We start from the raw sequence: 22,453 nt of genomic DNA, 5'->3' as shown, positions 1-22,453 counted from the left end.
TGCCAAATATGAACATTTCAAATTGCCCCCACCCTCTGCTTCTATTCAGTGTTAATTTAACTACTAGAATATTATGGGCTGAATCACCTAACAACAAAATTGTTACACAATTCAAAATTGTTTTTTCTTCAAAATTCAACATAGATATGGAGACTTTTTATGTTTGGCAACCATTACTGAGATAGGGAGAAGAAGCTATGATATTTTACTCTGCAGTTATGCTAATTTTGATTAGAGAAATTTACTCTCGTAAGTATATGGCCATCAAACAATTATTAACAAGGAAATTATGTCTTTTGCCATCATTATATATTGTGGTCATGATCATTGACCACTTTCTTTCTTTTGCAAGTAGCAAAGAGTAGAGAGAATTAACACATTTTCCCACTATGCTTTCCCCTCATAAAATGAGTAAACTCATCCTCCTGTTAACAGATATTTTAATGTAAAGAAAAAATAAATTATAAGGGTCCAGCCCAGTCCTCTATGTCATATATAGCTTTAACTATGATATTTTCTAGGTATCTTGGAATCGATGTTGTTCCTTTCAGCTCCCTGATCCAGACCCTACAGTTTACTGTGAAAGTTAAATTCTATACAATGAAAACCAATAATGGGATTACAATGCTAAGATAATACTTCTTTAACCAACCTGAAAACATAGTTCTATAACCCAAAAAGTAGGGGAAAGAAACATGGCTTTTTTGTTAACATAAAAACATAAGAATATAAAATTATTTTACGTTCATGTATTTTATGTTCATGTTTATGTATACAAATAAGAAATAACTTTTTTTCCTTTCTATTTAGAGTGGCTTTTGCTGGAAGTTGTTTCTCAAACAACACCAGGTATGTTTGACTGGTTTTATACTAATGCTTAAGTTGATGTGTGACTATATAGCAATTCTGATCTAATTTCATACATAATATTAACCTCTTTGATATTTGTTTGTTTATTATATAATGTAGATACTTTGATATAGTGGCTAAGGCATCAAGCTAGAAATCCAGATATTCGGAGTTCTAGTCTGCTGTAGGCACAAATCCAGCTGGATGATTTTAGGTCAGTCACTTTCTCCCAGCCCCAGGAAGGAGGCAATGGCAACCATTTCTAAAAAAAAACTTGCCAAGAAAACTTCAGGTACTAATTTAGGCAATCACCAGAAATCAAGACTCACAACCCCCCCCCCCCCCACACACACACAAACACACATATTTTTTAAACAGTGGTTCAAATCACCGAATCCTTCATTCTGAAGAATTATGGGTTTGGCTTCAATGTAAATCCATAAATTTGTTCAGAACTCTGAGTTGAAAATAGGGGCAGTTACTCTATATTCTCTCATACTATCTGCTCTGTTTCCTACAATTGATACATTTGGAGGTCTGAACTGAAGTTGGTCAAACTGTTAAAGATCAAAGCTTTTCCCTATCAATGGAATTTTTGGCTAAAAATTGCTACTAAATTTGTGGTTTCCATCAGGCTTAGCTGGAGGATGAACTCATTTTTTTCTCCAAGTTTCATAATCCATTTCTTAATCCACTTTATCCTCTTGTAACTACACAGTGTATCTTAATCATCCAAGTGATTAAAAGCTTTATTCTCTTTTTTATTTTTTTAAATTTTTATTCACAAATTGTGGTTAAGGTGACTCATTTTTTTCATCAGTCTGTCCCAGGCATATTTGCAATATAAATCTTTGCATCATTTATATCATAGGTTCTTCCAAAGGGTCTTGGCATACATGATTTGGAGAAGATACCAATTCCTCTCTTACTCCACTCCTTTTTTCTTTCATCCTTTCCTTTCATGCTGCCTTTATTCTATTTTTCTCAGTCAGATCAGGAGTTACTTGCAATACAAAAACATGGATATTCTAGATGCATTTCAGAATTTTAAAAAAGTAGAGCTTTCCTAACACAACAACGTGAGAATGGGAATAAGTTTTCATAAACACATCTAAATATGCTAACATGCTAGTCAGATGTGCATTGCTATCACTGCTGTATTATTGTGCAACAGTTGATTCAGCCCATTGTCTCGTTTCAGGGCCTCTGGAATCACCCACAGATCCAGACAATGCCTTAGGTAGGTTCTTCCTACTTTTTCTACATCTATGGTAAGCATTAGGGCTGACTTATATACTGCATTTACTACTTGTATGGCTTTCAAAATATGCAGTTTAACAGAATCACAGAAAACAGAGCTGGAAGGAATCTTGAACATTTTTTAGTCCAACTCTCTGCAAAAGCAGGAGATCCTATATCCGTGATGGCAAACCTATGGCATGTCGGGGCACACAAGCTGCTGCCCCCGTTCAGCTATGCCACACATGCGCATTTGCCTCCCACCAGCCAGCTGGTCTTTGGGTCTCTGCCATACATGCCTGGGGGAGGGCTGCATGTGCCTTGTGTCATGCACAGGGGAGGGCACATGCAATGGGTGGGGTGCATATTGGGGGCTGCACACGCATTACATTTTGGGGGTTCACATGTGCACAGATGCATTCGCGTGTGCACACTTTGGGCATATGGACTGGAAAAGATTCGCCATCACTATCCTATACTATTCCAGATATGTGGATATCCAGTCTCTTCTTTAAAGTTTTCTGTGATGAAGATTCAAGTTGAATGAACTCTGGGTCTCTCATGCCTGCATCTTCCCCTATACCTGACAGTTATTTAAGTGGATCACTGTTTTGAAGACTTAGCTTTAACAGAATCATCAGTTCTACTTACAAACAAGAAATGCACAACCCTGACTAATCTCTTTCCTAGGTCTGTCACTTGTTCAACAGGATACTTTAAAACAAACCTTACCTATAACCTGGTTAAAAATAATTGTCAGTTTGTGAAGAAGGTTACTCAGTGTGGTGCTCCCAGTGTACAATACAACTACCCACTTTCCAGATACCTATTATTTGTTGCACTATTTTAAAATATGGATGAACTCTCCTTTCTGGAGCTGTTACAGATGACACATGTGCAGAAGGGTTGAGCAATGCTTTGTGCTGTTTCATCATTAATCCCACCCTCACCCCCACCTCCATTGTGCCTGCCAGCTGCTATTTGTCCTAATAACAGATTCCCTGACAAGCTCAGGAAGAGATGACTTATGGTACAATGAATAGCCACATCCACATATCTGCTTTGCTATAGGGGATGGGACTTTTTGCCTCCACCAGTTGGATGAAGCTCTTTCTTCCACAGCAGCTGATAGGACACTGCATTATCTCCCTCGCCAAAAGAGCCCTAGCTATTCACCCCAGCCCTTTCGTCACAAAAATCCACATTCAGCCACAGCCTTTTGGCCACATGGGACACTTCGCCACGATCCAATCAGAACAGTTCTAACAAAATGCTACTTTTGGAAGGAAAGAATAGGACAATTTGCTCTTTCATACACACACACCCACACACCAGTTGAATGATAGAGATGGAAGGGGCCTCAGTGGCCATCTAGTCTGACCCCCCTTCTCATTCAGGAGATTTACAGAATGATAGAGAGGGAAGGGACCTCAGTGGCCATCTAGTCTGACCCCCAGCTCAAGCAGGAGAATGGAGGGGACCTCAGAGGCCATCTAGTCTGACCCCCAGCTCAAGCAGGAGAATGAAACAGAATGATAGAGATGGAAGGGACCTCAGATGCCATCTAGTCTGACCTCCAGCTCAAGCAGGAGAATGAAACAGAATGATAGAGATGGAGGAGACCTCAGAGACCATCTAGTCCAACCCTCTTTGCAAGCAGGAGAATTGGTCTGCCAGTCAAATTCATGGGCTGCTAAATTGACTGGTGGAACTCCTTGCCTCACAACGAGCTAATCCTTTAAAAGCTAATTTGGGAACCCAATTAGAGCAGTCCTCTCAAAAAAGAGGTGGGAGAGAGAGCTAGATAGCATTCTCTTAGCGAAGGAAAGATGTGAAGTTACGGGTTACTGTCTGGGGCCCCTTTATGACCTGCTCCTCATGGTAATCTTTGGAATTTTTATGATACGTGGAGCATTTATGACAAAAGAAAGTGTCGAGAGAGGCAAAAACTCGGAGGCCCCAGAAGTGGGGGTAGGGGGCCACCCCTGGCCTCCACCCTTACACATTTAACAAGAGTTGGAAGGGACCTTGGTGGTCATCCAGTCCCACCCCGTCCTTCCACCCATTCACATTTGACAAATTCTGACCAGCTAAATTGTCCAGCGGAACACACTGCTACATGGTTCTCTCTCAAACTTCCTTTGCATTTCTCTCTCTCTCTCTCTCCCTCTCTCTCTCCAGGGTCCCTTCCAACACTTGTTAATTTGTTTGGGAATCTGTAGATGTCACTGACTTGAGAAGGCGGTTGGACTAGATGACCTCTGTGGTCCCTTCCATCTCTCTGATTCTGTAGAAAGCTGTTTGAGAAGGGGGTTGGACTAGATGATCTCTATGATTCTAGATGACCTCCTTAAGGTCCCATCCAATTCTGTAAGGGTCACCTGCTTGAGAAGGGGGTTGGACTAGAAGAATGGTGGAAGGTCTTAAGCATAAAACGTATCAGGAAAGACTTAATGAACTCAATCTGTATAGTCTGGAGGACAGAAGGAAAAGGGGGGACATGATCGAAACATTTAAATATATTAAAGGGTTAAATAAGGTTCAGGAGGGAAGTGTTTTTAATAGGAAAGTGAACACAAGAACAAGGGGACACAATCTGAAGTTAGTTGGGGGAAAGATCAAAAGCAACATGAGAAAATATTATTTTACTGAAAGAGTAGTAGATCCTTGGAACAAACTTCCAGCAGACGTGGTAGATAAATCCACAGTAACCGAATTTAAGCATGCCTGGGATAAACATATATCCATCCTAAGATAAAATACAGAAAATAGTATAAGGGCAGACTAGATGGACCATGAGGTCTTTTTCTGCCGTCAGACTTCTATGTTTCTATGTTTCCTCTAGTTTGTTTTGTCATAACCGCTTGTTCCTTTTGCATCTGCCTCAAGGCATCACAAAAATTCCACAGATAATCATGATGAGCAGGTCATAAAGGGTACCCAGACAGCAACCAGCCTTCACTTCTGTCCTTTGCTAGGAGAATGCTACCTAGCTCTCTCTCCCACCCCTCTTTTGTGAGCACCAATCTGATTGGCTTCCCAAATTAGCTTTTTAAGGATTAGCTTGTTGCGAAGCAGGGAGTTCCACCAGCCAATTTAGCAGCCCAGAAATTTGACTGGAAGACCAATTCTCCTGCTTGTGAAGAGGGCTGGACTAGATGGCCTCTGAGGTACCATCCATCTCTATGACTCTGTATCAGTTTCCTGCTTGAAGAGGGGTTCTGAGTTGAATTGGTAGGTGTGGGTGTGTTTATGTGTGTGTGAAAGAGCTCCCAAAGCCCCCTCCCCATCCCACTTCTGGGAACCCTCAAGACGAATGAAGGAGGGGTGAAAAGAGGCATGGGTCCCCAAAGTGGGGGGGCAAGGGGCTTTGTGGGGAAAAACTTGGGGAGGCTAATGAACCTTTCCTGTTTGTAGAGAGAGAGGTCTGTTCATACACTGGGCATCTAGACAATCCCATGCCTTCTTCTGCGTTCATGTGGAGAGTCCCCAAAGTGTGTGGGGGCTTGGGAGCTCTTTCACACACACACACACACACACACACACACACACACACAAACATTATCAGCAGCAATGAACTTTTGTTTTCAACAAAAGTTATCCCATCAATAAATATGGAATTAAAATCACCAAAAAGCTCATCGTCATCAAAGAAACAGGAATTAACAAAAGAATGAGAAAAATATAGGAGTTATGATTCTATAAATTGGCCTACCTGGTCACATTTAGTTGGGGCAATGGACCTGATGAACCCTTTACCATATATCACATTAAAAAAACCCAGGAGTTTCCTAAAACAATTAGCATTTCAAGGAGATATGGGAACAGTTTACCACATGCTCTTTTTTTAATAATTAAATTCTGTACTTGGTGATTTTAATTCCATATCTATCCGATTCCATATTCCAATCAGATTGGTCGTCACAAAAGAGGGGTGGGAGAGAGAACTAGGTAGCATTCTCTCAGCAAAGGACAGAAATGAAGACTGATTGCTGTCTGGGGCCCTTTTATGACCTGCTCATCATGATTATCTGTGGAATTTTTATGATGCCTCGAGGCAGATGCAAAAGGAACAAGCGGTTATAACAAAACAAACTAGAGGGCATCTAGTCCAACCCCGTTCTCAAGCAGGTGACCCTTACAGAATTGGATGGGACCTTAAGGAGGTCATCTAGAATCATAGAGATCATCTAGTCCAACCCCCTTCTCAAGCAGCTTTCTACAGAATCAGAGAGATGGAAGGGACCTTGGTGGTCATCTAGTCCAACCGCCTTCTCAAGTCGGTGACATCTACAGATTCCCAAACAAATTAACAAGTGTTGGAAGGGACCCTGGAGAGAGAGAGAGAGAGAGAGAGAGAGAGAGAGAGAGAGAGAGAGAGAGAGAGAGAAATGCAAAGGGAGTTTGAGAGAGGACCATGTAGCAGTGTGTTCCGCCAGACAATTTAGCAGGTCAGAATTTGTCAAATGTGTATGGGTGGAAGGACGGGGTGGGACTGGATGACCACCAAGGTCCCTTCCAACTCTTGTTAAATGTGTATGGGTGTAGGGTGGGGGTGGCCCCCTACCCCCACTTCTGGGGCCTCTGAGGTTTTGCCTCTCTTGACGCTTTCTTTTGTCATAAGTGCTCCACGCTTCATAAAAATTCCAAAGATTACTATGAGGAGCAGGTCATAAAGGCGCCCCAGACAGTAACCAGTAACTTCACATCTGTCCTTCGCTAAGAGAATGCTACCTACTTCTCTCTCCCACCCCTCTTTTGAGAGGACTGCTCTGATTGGATCCCCAAATTAGCTTTTAAAAGATTAGCTTGTTGTGAGGCAAGGAGTTGCACCAGCCAATTTAGCAGCCCATGAATTTGACTGGAAGACCAATTCTCCTGCTTGCGAAGTGGGTTGGACTAGATGGTCTCTGAGGTCTCCTCCCTCTCTATCATTCTGTTTCATTCTCCTGCTTGAGCTGGGGGTTAGACTAGATGGATTCTGAGATCCCCTCAATCTCTATCATTCTGTTTCATTCTCCTGCTTGAGCTGGGGGTCAGACTAGATGGCCTCTGAGGTCCCCTCCATTCCCCTGCTTGAGCTGGGGGTCAGACTAGATGGCCACTGAGGTCCCTTCCCTCTCTATCATTCTGTAACAGTCTCCTGAATGAGAAGGGGGTCAGACTAGATGGCCACTTCCATCTCTATCAATGTGTAACAGTCTCCTGAATGAGAGTGGGTCAGACTAGATGGCCACTGAGGTCCCCTCCCTCTCTATCATTCTGTAACAGTCTCCCGAATGAGAAAGGGGTCAGACTAGATGGCTACTTCCATCTCTATCATTCTGTAACAATCTCCTGAATGAGAAGTGGGTCAGATTAGATGGCCACTGAAGTCCCTTCCCTCTCTATCATTCTGTAACAGTCTCCTTAATGAGAATGGGGGTCAGACTAGATGGCCACTTCCATCTCTATCATTCTGATATAGTCTCTTGAATGAGAAATGTGACAGACTAGATGGCCACTGAAGTCCCTTCCCTCTCTATCATTCGGTAACAGTCTCCTGAATGAGAATGGGGGTCAGACTAGATGGCCACTTCCATCTCTATCATTCTGATATAGTCTCTTGAATGAGAAGTGTGACAGACTAGATGACCACTGAGGTCCCTTCCCTCTCTATCAATCTTTAACAGTCTCCTGAATGAGAAGTAGGTCAGACTAGATGGCCACTGAGGTCCCTTCCCTCTCTCTCATTCTGTAACAGTCTCCTGAATGAGAAGGGGGTCAGACTAGATGGCCACTGAGGTCCCTTCCCTCTCTATCATTCTGTAAGTCTCCTGAATGAGAATGGGGGTCAGACTAGATGGCCACTTCCATCTCTATCATTCTGTTATAGTCTCTTGAATGAGAAGTGTGACAGACTAGATGGCCACTTCAATCTCTATCATTCTGATATAGTCTCTTGAATGAGAAGTGTGTCAGACTTGATGGCCACTGAAGTCCCTTCCCTCTCTATCATTCTGTAACAGTCTCCTGAATGAGAATGGGGGTCAGACTAGATGGCCACTTCCATCTCTATCATTCTGTTATAGTCTCTTGAATGAGAAGTGTGTCAGATTAGATGGCCACTGAGGTCCCTTCCTATCATTCTGTAACAGTATCCTGAATGAGAAGTGGGTCAGACTAGATGGCCACTGAGGCCCCTTACCTCTCTATCATTCTGTAAGTATCCTGAATGAGAAGGGGGGGTCAGACAAGATGGCCACTGAGGTCCCTTCCCTCTCTATCATTCTGTAAGTCTTCTGAATGAGAAGGGGGGTCATACTTCATACTAGATAGCCACTGAGGCCCCTTCCCTCTCTATCATTCTGTAAGTCTCCTGAATGAGAAGAGGGGTAAGACTAGATAGCCACTTCCATCTCTATCATTCTGTAACAGTATCCTGAATGAGAAGTGGGTCAGATTAGATGGCCACTGAAGTCCCTTCCCTCTCTATCATTCTGTAACAGTCTCCTGAATGAGAAGGGGGTCAGACTAGATGGCCACTTCCATCTCTATCAATGTGTAACAGTCTCCTGAATGAGAGTGGGTCAGACTAGATGGCCACTGAGGTCCCTTCCCTCTCTATCATTCTGTAACAGTCTCATGAATGAGAAAGGGGTCAGACTAGATGGCTACTTCCATCTCTATCATTCTGTAACAGTCTCCTGAATGAGAAGTGGGTCACATTAGATGGCCACTGAAGTCCCTTCCCTCTCTATCATTCTGTAACAGTCTCCTAAATGAGAATGGGGGTCAGACTAGATGGCCACTTCCATCTCTATCATTCTGATATAGTCTCTTGAATGAGAAGTGTGACAGACTAGATGGCCACTGAGGTCCCTTCCCTCTCTATCATTCTGTAACAGTCTCCTGAATGAGAATGGGGGTCAGACTAGATGGCCATTGCCATCTCTATCATTCTGATATAGTCTCTTGAATGAGAAGTAGGTCAGACTAGATGGCCACTGAGGTCCCTTCCCTCTCTCTCATTCTGTAACAGTCTCCTGAATGAGAAGGGGGTCAGACTAGATGGCCACTGAGGTCCTTTCCCTCTCTATCATTCTGTAAGTCTCCTGAATGAGAATGGGGGTCAGACTAGATGGCCACTTCCATCTCTATCATTCTGTTATAGTCTCTTGAATGAGAAGTGTGACAGACTAGATGGCCACTTCAATCTCTATCATTCTGATATAGTCTCTTGAATGAGAAGTGTGACAGACTAGATGGCCACTTCAATCTCTATCATTCTGATATAGTCTCTTGAATGAGAAGTGTGTCAGACTTGATGGCCACTGAGGTCCCTTCCCTCTCTATCAATCTTTAACAGTCTCCTGAATGAGAAGTAGGTCAGACTAGATGGCCACTGAGGTCCCTTCCCTCTCTCTCATTCTGTAACAGTCTCCTGAATGAGAAGGGGGTCAGACTAGATGGCCACTGAGGTCCCATCCCTCTCTATCAATCTTTAACAGTCTCCCGAATGAGAAGTAGGTCAGACTAGATGGCCACTGAGGTCCCTTCCCTCTCTCTCATTCTGTAACAGTCTCCTGAATGAGAAGGGGTCAGACTAGATGGCCACTGAGGTCCCTTCCCTCTCTATCATTCTGTAAGTCTCCTGAATGAGAATGGGGGTCAGACTAGATGGCCACTTCCATCTCTATCATTCTGTTATAGTCTCTTGAATGAGAAGTGTGACAGACTAGATGGCCACTTCAATCTCTATCATTCTGATATAGTCTCTTGAATGAGAAGTGTGTCAGACTTGATGGCCACTGAGGTCCCTTCCCTCTCTATCATTCTGTAACAGTCTCCTGAATGAGAATGGGGGTCAGACTAGATGGCCACTTCCATCTCTATCATTCTGTTATAGTCTCTTGAATGAGAAGTGTGTCAGATTAGATGGCCACTGAGGTCCCTTCCTATCATTCTGTAACAGTATCCTGAATGAGAAGTGGGTCAGACTAGATGGCCACTGAGGCCCCTTCCCTCTCTATCATTCTGTAAGTCTCCTGAATGAGAAGGGGGGGTCAGACAAGATGGCCACTGAGGTCCCTTCCCTCTCTATCATTCTGTAAGTCTTCTGAATGAGAAGGGGGGTCATACTTCATACTAGATAGCCACTGAGGCCCCTTCCCTCTCTATCATTCTGTAAGTCTCCTGAATGAGAAGAGGGGTAAGACTAGATAGCCACTTCCATCTCTATCATTCTGTAACAGTATCCTGAATGAGAAGTGGGTCAGATTAGATGGCCACTGAAGTCCCTTCCCTCTCTATCATTCTGTAACAGTCTCCTGAATGAGAAGGGGGTCAGACTAGATGGCCACTTCCATCTCTATCAATGTGTAACAGTCTCCTGAATGAGAGTGGGTCAGACTAGATGGCCACTGAGGTCCCTTCCCTCTCTATCATTCTGTAACAGTCTCATGAATGAGAAAGGGGTCAGACTAGATGGCTACTTCCATCTCTATCATTCTGTAACAGTCTCCTGAATGAGAAGTGGGTCACATTAGATGGCCACTGAAGTCCCTTCCCTCTCTATCATTCTGTAACAGTCTCCTAAATGAGAATGGGGGTCAGACTAGATGGCCACTTCCATCTCTATCATTCTGATATAGTCTCTTGAATCAGAAGTGTGACAGACTAGATGGCCACTGAGGTCCCTTCCCTCTCTATCATTCTGTAACAGTCTCCTGAATGAGAATGGGGGTCAGACTAGATGGCCATTGCCATCTCTATCATTCTGATATAGTCTCTTGAATGAGAAGTAGGTCAGACTAGATGGCCACTGAGGTCCCTTCCCTCTCTCTCATTCTGTAACAGTCTCCTGAATGAGAAGGGGGTCAGACTAGATGGCCACTGAGGTCCTTTCCCTCTCTATCATTCTGTAAGTCTCCTGAATGAGAATGGGGGTCAGACTAGATGGCCACTTCCATCTCTATCATTCTGTTATAGTCTCTTGAATGAGAAGTGTGACAGACTAGATGGCCACTTCAATCTCTATCATTCTGATATAGTCTCTTGAATGAGAAGTGTGTCAGACTTGATGGCCACTGAGGTCCCTTCCCTCTCTATCAATCTTTAACAGTCTCCTGAATGAGAAGTAGGTCAGACTAGATGGCCACTGAGGTCCCTTCCCTCTCTCTCATTCTGTAACAGTCTCCTGAATGAGAAGGGGGTCAGACTAGATGGCCACTGAGGTCCCATCCCTCTCTATCAATCTTTAACAGTCTCCCGAATGAGAAGTAGGTCAGACTAGATGGCCACTGAGGTCCCTTCCCTCTCTCTCATTCTGTAACAGTCTCCTGAATGAGAAGGGGTCAGACTAGATGGCCACTGAGGTCCCTTCCCTCTCTATCATTCTGTAAGTCTCCTGAATGAGAATGGGGGTCAGACTAGATGGCCACTTCCATCTCTATCATTCTGTTATAGTCTCTTGAATGAGAAGTGTGACAGACTAGATGGCCACTTCAATCTCTATCATTCTGATATAGTCTCTTGAATGAGAAGTGTGTCAGACTTGATGGCCACTGAGGTCCCTTCCCTCTCTATCATTCTGTAACAGTCTCCTGAATGAGAATGGGGGTCAGACTAGATGGCCACTTCCATCTCTATCATTCTGTTATAGTCTCTTGAATGAGAAGTGTGTCAGATTAGATGGCCACTGAGGTCCCTTCCTATCATTCTGTAACAGTATCCTGAATGAGAAGTGGGTCAGACTAGATGGCCACTGAGGCCCCTTCCCTCTCTATCATTCTGTAAGTCTCCTGAATGAGAAGGGGGGGTCAGACAAGATGGCCACTGAGGTCCCTTCCCTCTCTATCATTCTGTAAGTCTTCTGAATGAGAAGGGGGGTCATACTTCATACTAGATAGCCACTGAGGCCCCTTCCCTCTCTATCATTCTGTAAGTCTCCTGAATGAGAAGAGGGGTAAGACTAGATAGCCACTTCCATCTCTATCATTCTGTAACAGTATCCTGAATGAGAAGTGGGTCAGATTAGATGGCCACTGAAGTCCCTTCCCTCTCTATCATTCTGTAACAGTCTCCTGAATGAGAAGGGGGTCAGACTAGATGGCCACTTCCATCTCTATCAATGTGTAACAGTCTCCTGAATGAGAGTGGGTCAGACTAGATGGCCACTGAGGTCCCTTCTCTCTCTATCATTCTGTAACAGTCTCATGAATGAGAAAGGGGTCAGACTAGATGGCTACTTCCATCTCTATCATTCTGTAACAGTCTCCTGAATGAGAAGTGGGTCACATTAGATGGCCACTGAAGTCCCTTCCCTCTCTATCATTCTGTAACAGTCTCCTAAATGAGAATGGGGGTCAGACTAGATGGCCACTTCCATCTCTATCATTCTGATATAGTCTCTTGAATGAGAAGTGTGACAGACTAGATGGCCACTGAGGTCCCTTCCCTCTCTATCATTCTGTAACAGTCTCCTGAATGAGAATGGGGGTCAGACTAGATGGCCATTGCCATCTCTATCATTCTGATATAGTCTCTTGAATGAGAAGTGTGTCAGACTAGATGGCCACTGAGGTCCCATCCCTCTCTATCAATCTTTAACAGTCTCCTGAATGAGAAGTAGGTCAGACTAGATGGCCACTGAGGTCCCTTCCCTCTCTCTCATTCTGTAACAGTCTCCTGAATGAGAAGGGGGTCAGACTAGATGGCCACTGAGGTCCCTTCCCTCTCTATCATTCTGTAAGTCTCCTGAATGAGAATGGGGGTCAGACTAGATGGCCACTTCCATCTCTATCATTCTGTTATAGTCTCTTGAATGAGAAGTGTGACAGACTAGATGGCCACTTCAATCTCTATCATTCTGATATAGTCTCTTGAATGAGAAGTGTGTCAGACTTGATGGCCACTGAGGTCCCTTCCCTCTCTATCAATCTTTAACAGTCTCCTGAATGAGAAGTAGGTCAGACTAGATGGCCACTGAGGTCCCTTCCCTCTCTCTCATTCTGTAACAGTCTCCTGAATGAGAAGGGGGTCAGACTAGATGGCCACTGAGGTCCCATCCCTCTCTATCAATCTTTAACAGTCTCCCGAATGAGAAGTAGGTCAGACTTGATGGCCACTGAGGTCCCTTCCCTCTCTCTCATTCTGTAACAGTCTCCTGAATGAGAAGGGGTCAGACTAGATGGCCACTGAGGTCCCTTCCCTCTCTATCATTCTGTAAGTCTCCTGAATGAGAATGGGGGTCAGACTAGATGGCCACTTCCATCTCTATCATTCTGTTATAGTCTCTTGAATGAGAAGTGTGACAGACTAGATGGCCACTTCAATCTCTATCATTCTGATATAGTCTCTTGAATGAGAAGTGTGTCAGACTTGATGGCCACTGAGGTCCCTTCCCTCTCTATCATTCTGTAACAGTCTCCTGAATGAGAATGGGGGTCAGACTAGATGGCCACTTCCATCTCTATCATTCTGTTATAGTCTCTTGAATGAGAAGTGTGTCAGATTAGATGGCCACTGAGGTCCCTTCCTATCATTCTGTAACAGTATCCTGAATGAGAAGTGGGTCAGACTAGATGGCCACTGAGGCCCCTTCCCTCTCTATCATTCTGTAAGTCTCCTGAATGAGAAGGGGGGGTCATACTAGATAGCCACTGAGGCCCCTTCCCTCTCTATCATTCTGTAAGTCTCCTGAATGAGAAGAGGGGTCAGACTAGATAGCCACTTCCATCTCTATCATTCTGTAACAGTATCCTGAATGAGAAGTGGGTCAGATTAGATGGCCACTGAAGTCCCTTCCCTCTCTATCATTCTGTAACCGTCTCCTGAATGAGAAGGGGGTCAGACTAGATGGCCACTTCCATCTCTATCAATGTGTAACAGTCTCCTGAATGAGAGTGGGTCAGACTAGATGGCCACTGAGGTCCCTTCCCTCTCTATCATTCTGTAACAGTTTCCTGAATGAGAAGGGGGTCAGACTAGATGGCCACTTCCATCTCTATCAATGTGTAACAGTCTCATGAATGAGAAAGGGGTCAGACTAGATGGCTACTTCCATCTCTATCATTCTGTAACAGTCTCCTGAATGAGAAGTGGGTCAGATTAGATGGCCACTGAGGTCTCTTCCCTCTCTATCATTCTGTAACAGTCTCCTGAATGAGAATGGGGGTCAGACTAGATGGCCATTGCCATCTCTATCATTCTGATATAGTCTCTTGAATGAGAAGTGTGTCAGACTAGATGGCCACTGAGGTCCCTTCCCTCTCTATCAATCTTTAACAGTCTCCTGAATGAGAAGTAGGTCAGACTAGATGGCCACTGAGGTCCCTTCCCTCTCTCTCATTCTGTAACAGTCTCCTGAATGAGAAGGGGGTCAGACTAGATGGCCACTGAGGTCCCTTCCCTCTCTATCATTCTGTAAGTCTCCTGAATGAGAATGGGGGTCAGACTAGATGGCCACTTCCATCTCTATCATTCTGTTATAGTCTCTTGAATGAGAAGTGTGACAGACTAGATGGCCACTTCAATCTGTATCATTCTGTAAGTCTCCTGAATGAGAATGGGGGTCAGACTAGATGGCCACTTCCCTCTCTATCATTCTGTAACAGTCTCATGAATGAGAAAGGGGTCAGACTAGATGGCTACTTCCATCTCTATCATTCTGTAACAGTCTCCTGAATGAGAAGTGGGTCAGATTAGATGGCCACTGAGGTCTCTTCCCTCTCTATCATTCTGTAACAGTCTCCTGAATGAGAATGGGGGTCAGACTAGATGGCCATTGCCATCTCTATCATTCTGATATAGTCTCTTGAATGAGAAGTGTGTCAGACTAGATGGCCACTGAGGTCCCTTCCCTCTCTATCAATCTTTAACAGTCTCCTGAATGAGAAGTAGGTCAGACTAGATGGCCACTGAGGTCCCTTCCCTCTCTCTCATTCTGTAACAGTCTCCTGAATGAGAAGGGGGTCAGACTAGATGGCCACTGAGGTCCCTTCCCTCTCTATCATTCTGTAAGTCTCCTGAATGAGAATGGGGGTCAGACTAGATGGCCACTTCCATCTCTATCATTCTGTTATAGTCTCTTGAATGAGAAGTGTGACAGACTAGATGGCCACTTCAATCTGTATCATTCTGATATAGTCTCTTGAATGAGAAGTGTGTCAGACTTGATGGCCACTGAGGTCCCTTCCCTCTCTATCATTCTGTAACAGTCTCCTGAATGAGAATGGGGGTCAGACTAGATGGCCACTTCCATCTCTATCATTCTGTTATAGTCTCTTGAATGAGAAGTGTGTCATATTAGATGGCCACTGAGGTCCCTTCCCTCCCTATCATTCTGTAACAGTATCCTGAATGAGAAGTGGGTCAGACTAGATGGCCACTGAGGCCCCTTCCCTCTCTATCATTCTGTAAGTTTCCTGAATGAGAAGGGAGGGTCAGACAAGATGGCCACTGAGGTCCCTTCCCTCACTATCATTCTGTAAGTCTTCTGAATGAGAAGGGGGGTCATACTAGATAGCCACTGAGGCCCCTTCCCTCTCTATCATTCTGTAAGTATCCTGAATGGGAATAGGGGTCAGACTAGATAGCCACTTCCATCTCTATCATTCTGTAACAGTATCCTGAATGAGAATGGGGGTCAGAATAGATGGCCACTGAGGCCCCTTCCCTCTCTATCATTCCGTAAGTCTCCTGAATGAGAAGGGGGGGCAGACTAGATGGCCACTGAGGCCCCTTCCATCTCTATCATTCAACTGGTGTGTGTGTGTATGAAAGAGCAAACTGTCCCATTCTTTCCTTCCAAAAGTAGCATTTTGTTAGGACTGTTCTGATTGGATGGTGGTGAAGTGTCCCATGTAGCCAAAAGGCTGTGGCTGAATGTGGATTTTTGTGATGAAAGGGGTGGGGCGAAGAGCTAGGGGCCTTTGGGCGAGGGAGATAATGCAGTGTCCTATCAGCTGCTGCGGAAGAAAGAGCTTCATCGAACTGGCGGAGGCAAAGTGTCCTAAACCCAGTATGAGCCGGGGTGGCGCAGCAGGTAGAGTGCTGTACTGCAGGCTACTGAAGCTGACTTGTAGATCTGAAGGCCAGCGGTTCAAATCTCATCACCAGCTCAAGGTTGACTCAGCCTTCCATCCTTCCGAAGTGGGTAAAATGAGGACCCAGATTGTAGGGGCAATAGCCTAGCTCTGTTAAAAAAAGTGCTATTGCTAACATGTTGTAAGCCGCCCTGAATTTCAGGAGAAGGGCGGCATAAAAATCAAATAGATAAATAAATGAATGAATAAATGAATAAATGAATAAATGAATAAATGAATAAATGAATAAATGAATAAATGAATAAATGAATAAATGAATAAATGAATAAATGAATAAATGAATAAATGAATAAATGAATAAATGAATAAATGAATAAATGAATAAATGAATAAATGAATAATAGCATCAGTGATAGGGTTGCTAACAGTTCAGATTGGTTCACGCGAAGTGGTAGCAAAAATTTAGCCCTGTTTGCTGAACCGGTTGTGATGGCCAGCTTGCCACACCCCAAATCAGTTTCCCAGTTGCCATTGCTTGAAAGCACGGAGGGTCAATATCTGGATGTAACATGCACCATTTCGATAAGACACGCATATTCCAAACCGGTAGAGAAGGTAAGAAAAACCCACCCCCGCTTAACATTCAACTTTCTAATAACTGTGATTGATAGTTCCCTTAGCTGAAATTCCAGCTCTGCCCAATTCTCAACACTCTGGTTACTCCATGTATGCATTTTTTAAAACCACAGAAACAACTTTAATGTCTGAGTATTTCTTGCTGCCAGCTAGATGCCATCCAAATTGTATCCATTATGCAACTGCTGAAGAGCTGAAGTTTGAGAAAGGGGGGTTAATTGTGAATGTTTGTTTGTTTGTTTGTTTGTTTCTTGGATTTCCCGTATGTGCCGTCTCTCTTCAAGGACTGGGAAGTTTTAGCAGGAGCTGTAAACCTTAAAAACCTCAGATCAGGTCTGCAATTGGGATGAGGCTTCCCTTAGAAAACAGGCTATAAGGAATGCAATAGCGAACCTTTTGGGTTAGCATGTCAAAAATTTAACTTCACCCCGCTGCATGTCACCCAGTTCCTCTGAACAAAAGAGAAACAATTCTCTATCTCCCCTCACCTCCATCTAGGCCACCTTGAAAAATGGTACTTGCCAATGCTGAAGCTGTGCCTGAAGAGTGGCTCAAACCTCAAGTTCAGCACTAGTGCCACAGCTGAATCCCACCCCCAAAAGATCACCCCCCTCCCCAAGAGAAGTAATTCTTGGGGAATGGCATGATTGTCCACAGCCAAGTGCTCTCAAGGATCTGCCATGTACTGCTTATTTTTAAACCGTGTCCTTTTCTGTTGACAGGCCTCTGTGGCTACTCTAGGGTGCTATTGGTGGCCTTTATTAAAGTGGCTTCAAAGAATGCTCTTTTGTGACCGCTGTAGCCTCTGGATATGAGGCAAAAACATACCCCATACTTGTGTAATTTTTGGAAGCTCTCAAGACTGCTCCAGAACATATCCATTCTCTTCTCTACAGCCTTGGAAAGTCACATAAGAATGGGACATGCTTTAGTCATTATTGGGTGTTAGTGAACACTAGTGTGTCATCCAAAATTTTGTGGCATGGTATCTTTGACATGTTTGCTATAGGTTTATCATCCCTATTATAGGAGCACACAAATGGAATACTTTTAATTCTACATTTGTTAAGTCTGGCACATGCAGCACATACAGAATCAGTTCCAAAATCTGCAGGTTAACCAGTTGGCCACTCTACATAATAAAGAATATAGAAGTACTTGCTCTCCCCTGCAGCCAAAGGTTTCCCAAGAATCAGATTGAAGAGGTTGTCCCATGGGAATTCAGCCGAACCAAACAAAGCCACAAAATTGTCATCACCAAAGTGACACCCTAACACACAAGAAAATATTACTTCTAGTATGTAGCACCTTAAGCTGCCCTTGCATTGTCTCAATTGTGGGTAGACATTGAGATATATGTAGCCTCAGGATCAGGAAATGATTAAAAGATCGTTCCTGTATCTGGACAAAAAGACTGTAGGTTTCTCAGAAAGATAATGTCAGGTGGGCTTCCATTCAAAATCCAGGGAAGAAAGACTGCAACTCCATGTTAATAGAGATGAGTGCTTTTACTAGACAAGAACTGATAGCCACAAAATGAAAGTAAGATCTGAGGCAAAATGTGTGTAAATGCATATACAAATAATCCCAAACCCCTCCCCTCATAACCCCCCTGGGCAAATCATCCAATCCCAATGTCCCAGGATGTTAGGTGGATACACCATCCATTTGGGCTTCCACATCTGGTCCATCGAAGCTATCGACCTTGATAGCTGTAAACATGTCCATGTAACCTAGCAGTACCTGATGAGAACTTTCCTCCCTGGGCTCCTAATCAAACACAAGAAGAGACATGCACCGGAAGACTCCGAGAGAAAGGTTCTATATACTCTATTTACAAGGAAGCTTTATGGCATAGAAGATGGTGGGTCCGCCGCTCCCTTGAACAACGGTTTGTCATCGGAAATGCTGGCCCAGGATGGAAGGTTGTCTGCTGTTGCTGCTGTGCCGTGTCTCCAGCTGCGGAGCCCCGGGCTCCGAGACTGAGGCCGGAGGCGGCGGGTGACTGCAGCGCGACCAGCTGGGATGCGGAAACAGCTGGGACGCGGAGGATGGCGGCAGTGCCTGGCGCGGAGTCTTTAACACCGGAGGGAGGAGAGGCGGCCGAGAAGGGGCAGAGCGACTGCCGGGCTGAGCCCCCCGACCCAGCCCGACAGATGGGATCGAATGGTGCCGAGACGGTGGGGGCCGGGGGGGTGCTGTGGGCACCGAAAAAATCGCGGCGTCGAAGGGTGATTGACTGAGACACGGAAGATGGCGGAGGTGCCTGCGCAAGACTTGAGAAACACCGGAGGAGAAAGGAGGAAAGGAGGTGCTGAAAGAACGATGGGAGCGACCTGTTGCCTGTGGAGGATAATTGCAAGCGGGGTATATTTGGGATAATAACTCCCCCCCATCCCCCCCTTCCTGTATGGCGCCAGCGGGTGAGAGCGGCTGGTGCCGGGGGAGGGTTGGGTGGGATGGGAGGACTGCATAGACGGTTGGACCTGCTGGACGATAAAATCACGAAAGAGAAATGAGAAAGATGGAACTGGTTGCTTGGGAATTGGGACATTGCTAATATGAACTTGCAAATGACTATCATTGTCTGTTCCCCCCCTCCCCCCCTGACCTCTATGCACTTTATTGAAGATCCACGCCCCCTAGTGGACTGGCTGGGGAAAAACAGCAGCTTTTAAAGACCTTTTAAAATCCTTTTAAGATCTAAGACTTATTGAAGCTATACAAAGACACTTCACCTGGACCGACTGATTAACCGATGATTAACTAATAACTAGTATTAAGATCTGATTTTTACTATTTTACCACTTTTACCATTTTATACTACTAATTATTAATTTTGTGAATATTTCTATTTATATGTATTTATATTGTGCCACATTTTATTAGCATTTTTACCTATTACTAATTTAATCCTTTTTTAATATTGGGAGGGTTCGCTAATTAATGGATGATTGGAATAGAGTTAATCTTGTGCATGGAATGAATGATTGGTATGAGTGTGATGGTTGGGGTGGGGGGGAGTACGGTATGGATGAGATGATTGTGAGTAGTATGAATGATAGGTTTGGCCCACCTGACGCTCGGGAGACAGGAGAGGAAGGGGCACCGATCTCTGGGGTGACAGAGGGCCGGAATATCCCTGTGTTGCTGGGGAGAGGCAGATATGGTGGGGGCCACAGAGTTAGCCATTCCAGGGGAACGAGAGACCATTGTTTAATAACGGTCCCTTGTTCCGGCTCTGTGAGCCCAATCTTGGGTACTGGTGATGAGTGTAACTCTGGCCCTGGGCTCAGGTTGCTGCTGCTCAATGCCAGGTCAGTGGTAAATAAAGCTCTCCTCATCCGGGATCTGATCCTGGATGAGGAGGCCGACCTGGCTTGTATTACTGAAACCTGGCTGGGCCCGGAGGGAGGTGTCCCTCTCTCTGAAATTTGCCCAGCCGGGTTTCAGATATGGCATCAACCTCGACCCCAGGGAAGGGGGGGAGGAGTGGCTATTATAGCCAGGGAGAGCCTTTGCCTACGTAGACTCATTGCTCCGGAAATTGCAGGTTGCGAGTCTCTCTTGCTGAAGTTGGACTTAGGGGTTCAGGTGGGCTTATTTCTCACGTACCTGCCTCCCAGCTGCGTGTCAAAAGCCCTGCCTGTGCTACTCGAGGAGGTAGCCGGGTTGGCGGTGGAGTTCCCCGGACTCATTGTCCTGGGGGACTTCAACCTGCCGTCACTCGGCGAAACCTCTGGGTTGGCACAGGAGTTTATGGCCACCATGACAGCCATGGACCTGACTCAAGTAGTACAGGGTCCGACTCACGAGGGAGGGCACGCACCTGACATGGTATTCCTTTCCGAGCAATTGAGCAATGGTCCGAGACTAAGGGGATTAGAAGCGTTGCCTTTGTCATGGTCAGACCATTTTCTGCTACGGCTTGACTTCCTGGCTCCAATCCTTCCCCGCAGGGAGGCGGAACAAATGAAGATGTTCCGCCCCAGATGCCTGATGGACCCAGAGGGCTTTCAGACGGCGCTTGGGGTTATTCCAGAGGCACTCGTCCACAGCTCGGCGGAGTCCCTCGCTGAGGCCTGGAACAGGGCTGCGGCGGGGGCTCTTGACCGGATTGCGCCTTTGCGACCTCTCCACGGCGCTAGACCCCGTAGAGCCCCATGGTTCAACGAGGAGCTCCGGGAGTTGAAACGCCAAAAGAGACATCTAGAGAAGCGATGGAGGAAGAGTAGGTCTGAATCTGATCGAACACTTGTAAGAGCTTTTATTAAGACTTACAAAGTGGCGCTCAAAGCGGCAAGATGCGCGTACTATGCCGCCTTGATTGCATCAGCGGAATCCCACCCGGCTGCTCTGTTTAGGGTGACCCGCTCCCTTCTTAATCAGGGGGGAGTTGGGGAGCCCTTGCAGAGTAGTGCCGAGGAGTTTAACACGTTTTTCGCTGATAAAGTCGCTCAGATCCGGGCCGACCTCGACTCCAATTGTAAAACAGAGTCGACTGACAACGAGTCAGTCGAGGTGACTGGGGCACGTACTTGTCCACCTGTCTGGGAAGAGTTTGATCTGGTGACACCTGATGAAGTGGACAAGGCCATCGGAGCTGTGAGTTCTGCCACCTGTTTACTGGATCCGTGTCCCTCCTGGTTGGTCTCGGCCAGCAGGGAGGTGACACGGAGCTGGGCCCAGGAAATTACCAACGCTTCCTTGGGGAGGGGAGTCTTTCCAACATTCTATAAAGAAGCGCTCGTGCGCCCCCTCCTCAAGAAGCCCTCCCTGGACCCAGCCGTACTTAATAACTATTGTCCAGTCTCCAACCTTCCCTTTATGGGGAAGGTTGTCAAGAAGGTGGTGGCACTCCAGCTCCAGCGGTCCTTGGAAGAAGCCGATTATCTAGGTCCCCGACAGTCAGGTTTCAGGCCTGGTTACAGCACGGAAACCGCTTTGGTCGCGTTGATGGATGACCTCTGGTGGGACCGGGACAGGGGTTTATCCTCTGTCATGGTGCTCCTCAATCTCTCAGCGGCTTTCGATACCATCGACCATGGTATCCTTCTGCACCGGTTGGAGGGGTTGGGGGTGGGAGGCACTGTTCTCCAGTGGTTCTCCTCCTACCTCTCTGACCAGTCGCAGTCGGTGTTAGTGGGGGGTCAGAGGTCGGCTCCGAGGTCTCTCCCTTGTGGGGTGCCTCAGGGGTCAGTCCTCTCCCCCTTGCTATTTAACATCTACATGAAACCGCTGGGTGAGATCATCCAAGGACATGGGGTGAGGTATCATCAATATGCCGATGATACCCAGCTTTACATCTCCACCCCATGCCCAGTCAACGAAGCGGTGGAAGTGATGTGCCGGTGCCTGGAGGCTGTTGGGGCCTGGATGGGTGTCAACAGACTCAAACTCAACCCGGATAAGACGGAGTGGCTGTGGGTTCTGCCTCCCAAGGACAATTCCATCTGTCCGTCCATCACCCTGGGGGGGGAATTATTGACCCCCTCAGAGAGGGTCCGCAACTTGGGCGTCCTCCTCGATCCACAGCTCACATTAGAAAACCATCTCTCAGTTGTGGCGAGGGGGGGGCGTTTGCCCAGGTTCGCCTGATGCACCAGTTGTGGCCCTATCTGGACCGGGACTCATTGCTCACAGTCACTCATGCCCTCATCACCTCGAGGTTCGACTACTGTAATCCTCTCTACATGGGGCTA

The 22,453-nt window shown here is 45.7% G+C and overlaps 1 protein-coding gene across 1 annotated transcript in view; it reads left to right on the top strand.

Annotated features, from left to right (window-relative positions):
- MFAP5 (microfibril associated protein 5) overlaps window positions 1-22,453 on the top strand; it is a 47,913-nt gene that overhangs the window by 1,904 nt on the left and 23,556 nt on the right. The window contains exons 3-4 of the mRNA XM_070741869.1: window positions 811-849; window positions 2,051-2,089. Of these exons, the coding sequence (XP_070597970.1) occupies window positions 811-849; window positions 2,051-2,089 (78 nt within the window). The remainder of the gene's footprint in view (window positions 1-810; window positions 850-2,050; window positions 2,090-22,453) is intronic.

Source organism: Erythrolamprus reginae, chromosome 2 (assembly GCF_031021105.1).
Source record: "Erythrolamprus reginae isolate rEryReg1 chromosome 2, rEryReg1.hap1, whole genome shotgun sequence".
Taxonomy (NCBI): domain Eukaryota; kingdom Metazoa; phylum Chordata; class Lepidosauria; order Squamata; family Dipsadidae; genus Erythrolamprus; species Erythrolamprus reginae.
The sequence above is the reverse complement of the archived record's forward strand: the minus strand, read 5'-3'. Positions and strand labels throughout refer to the sequence as shown.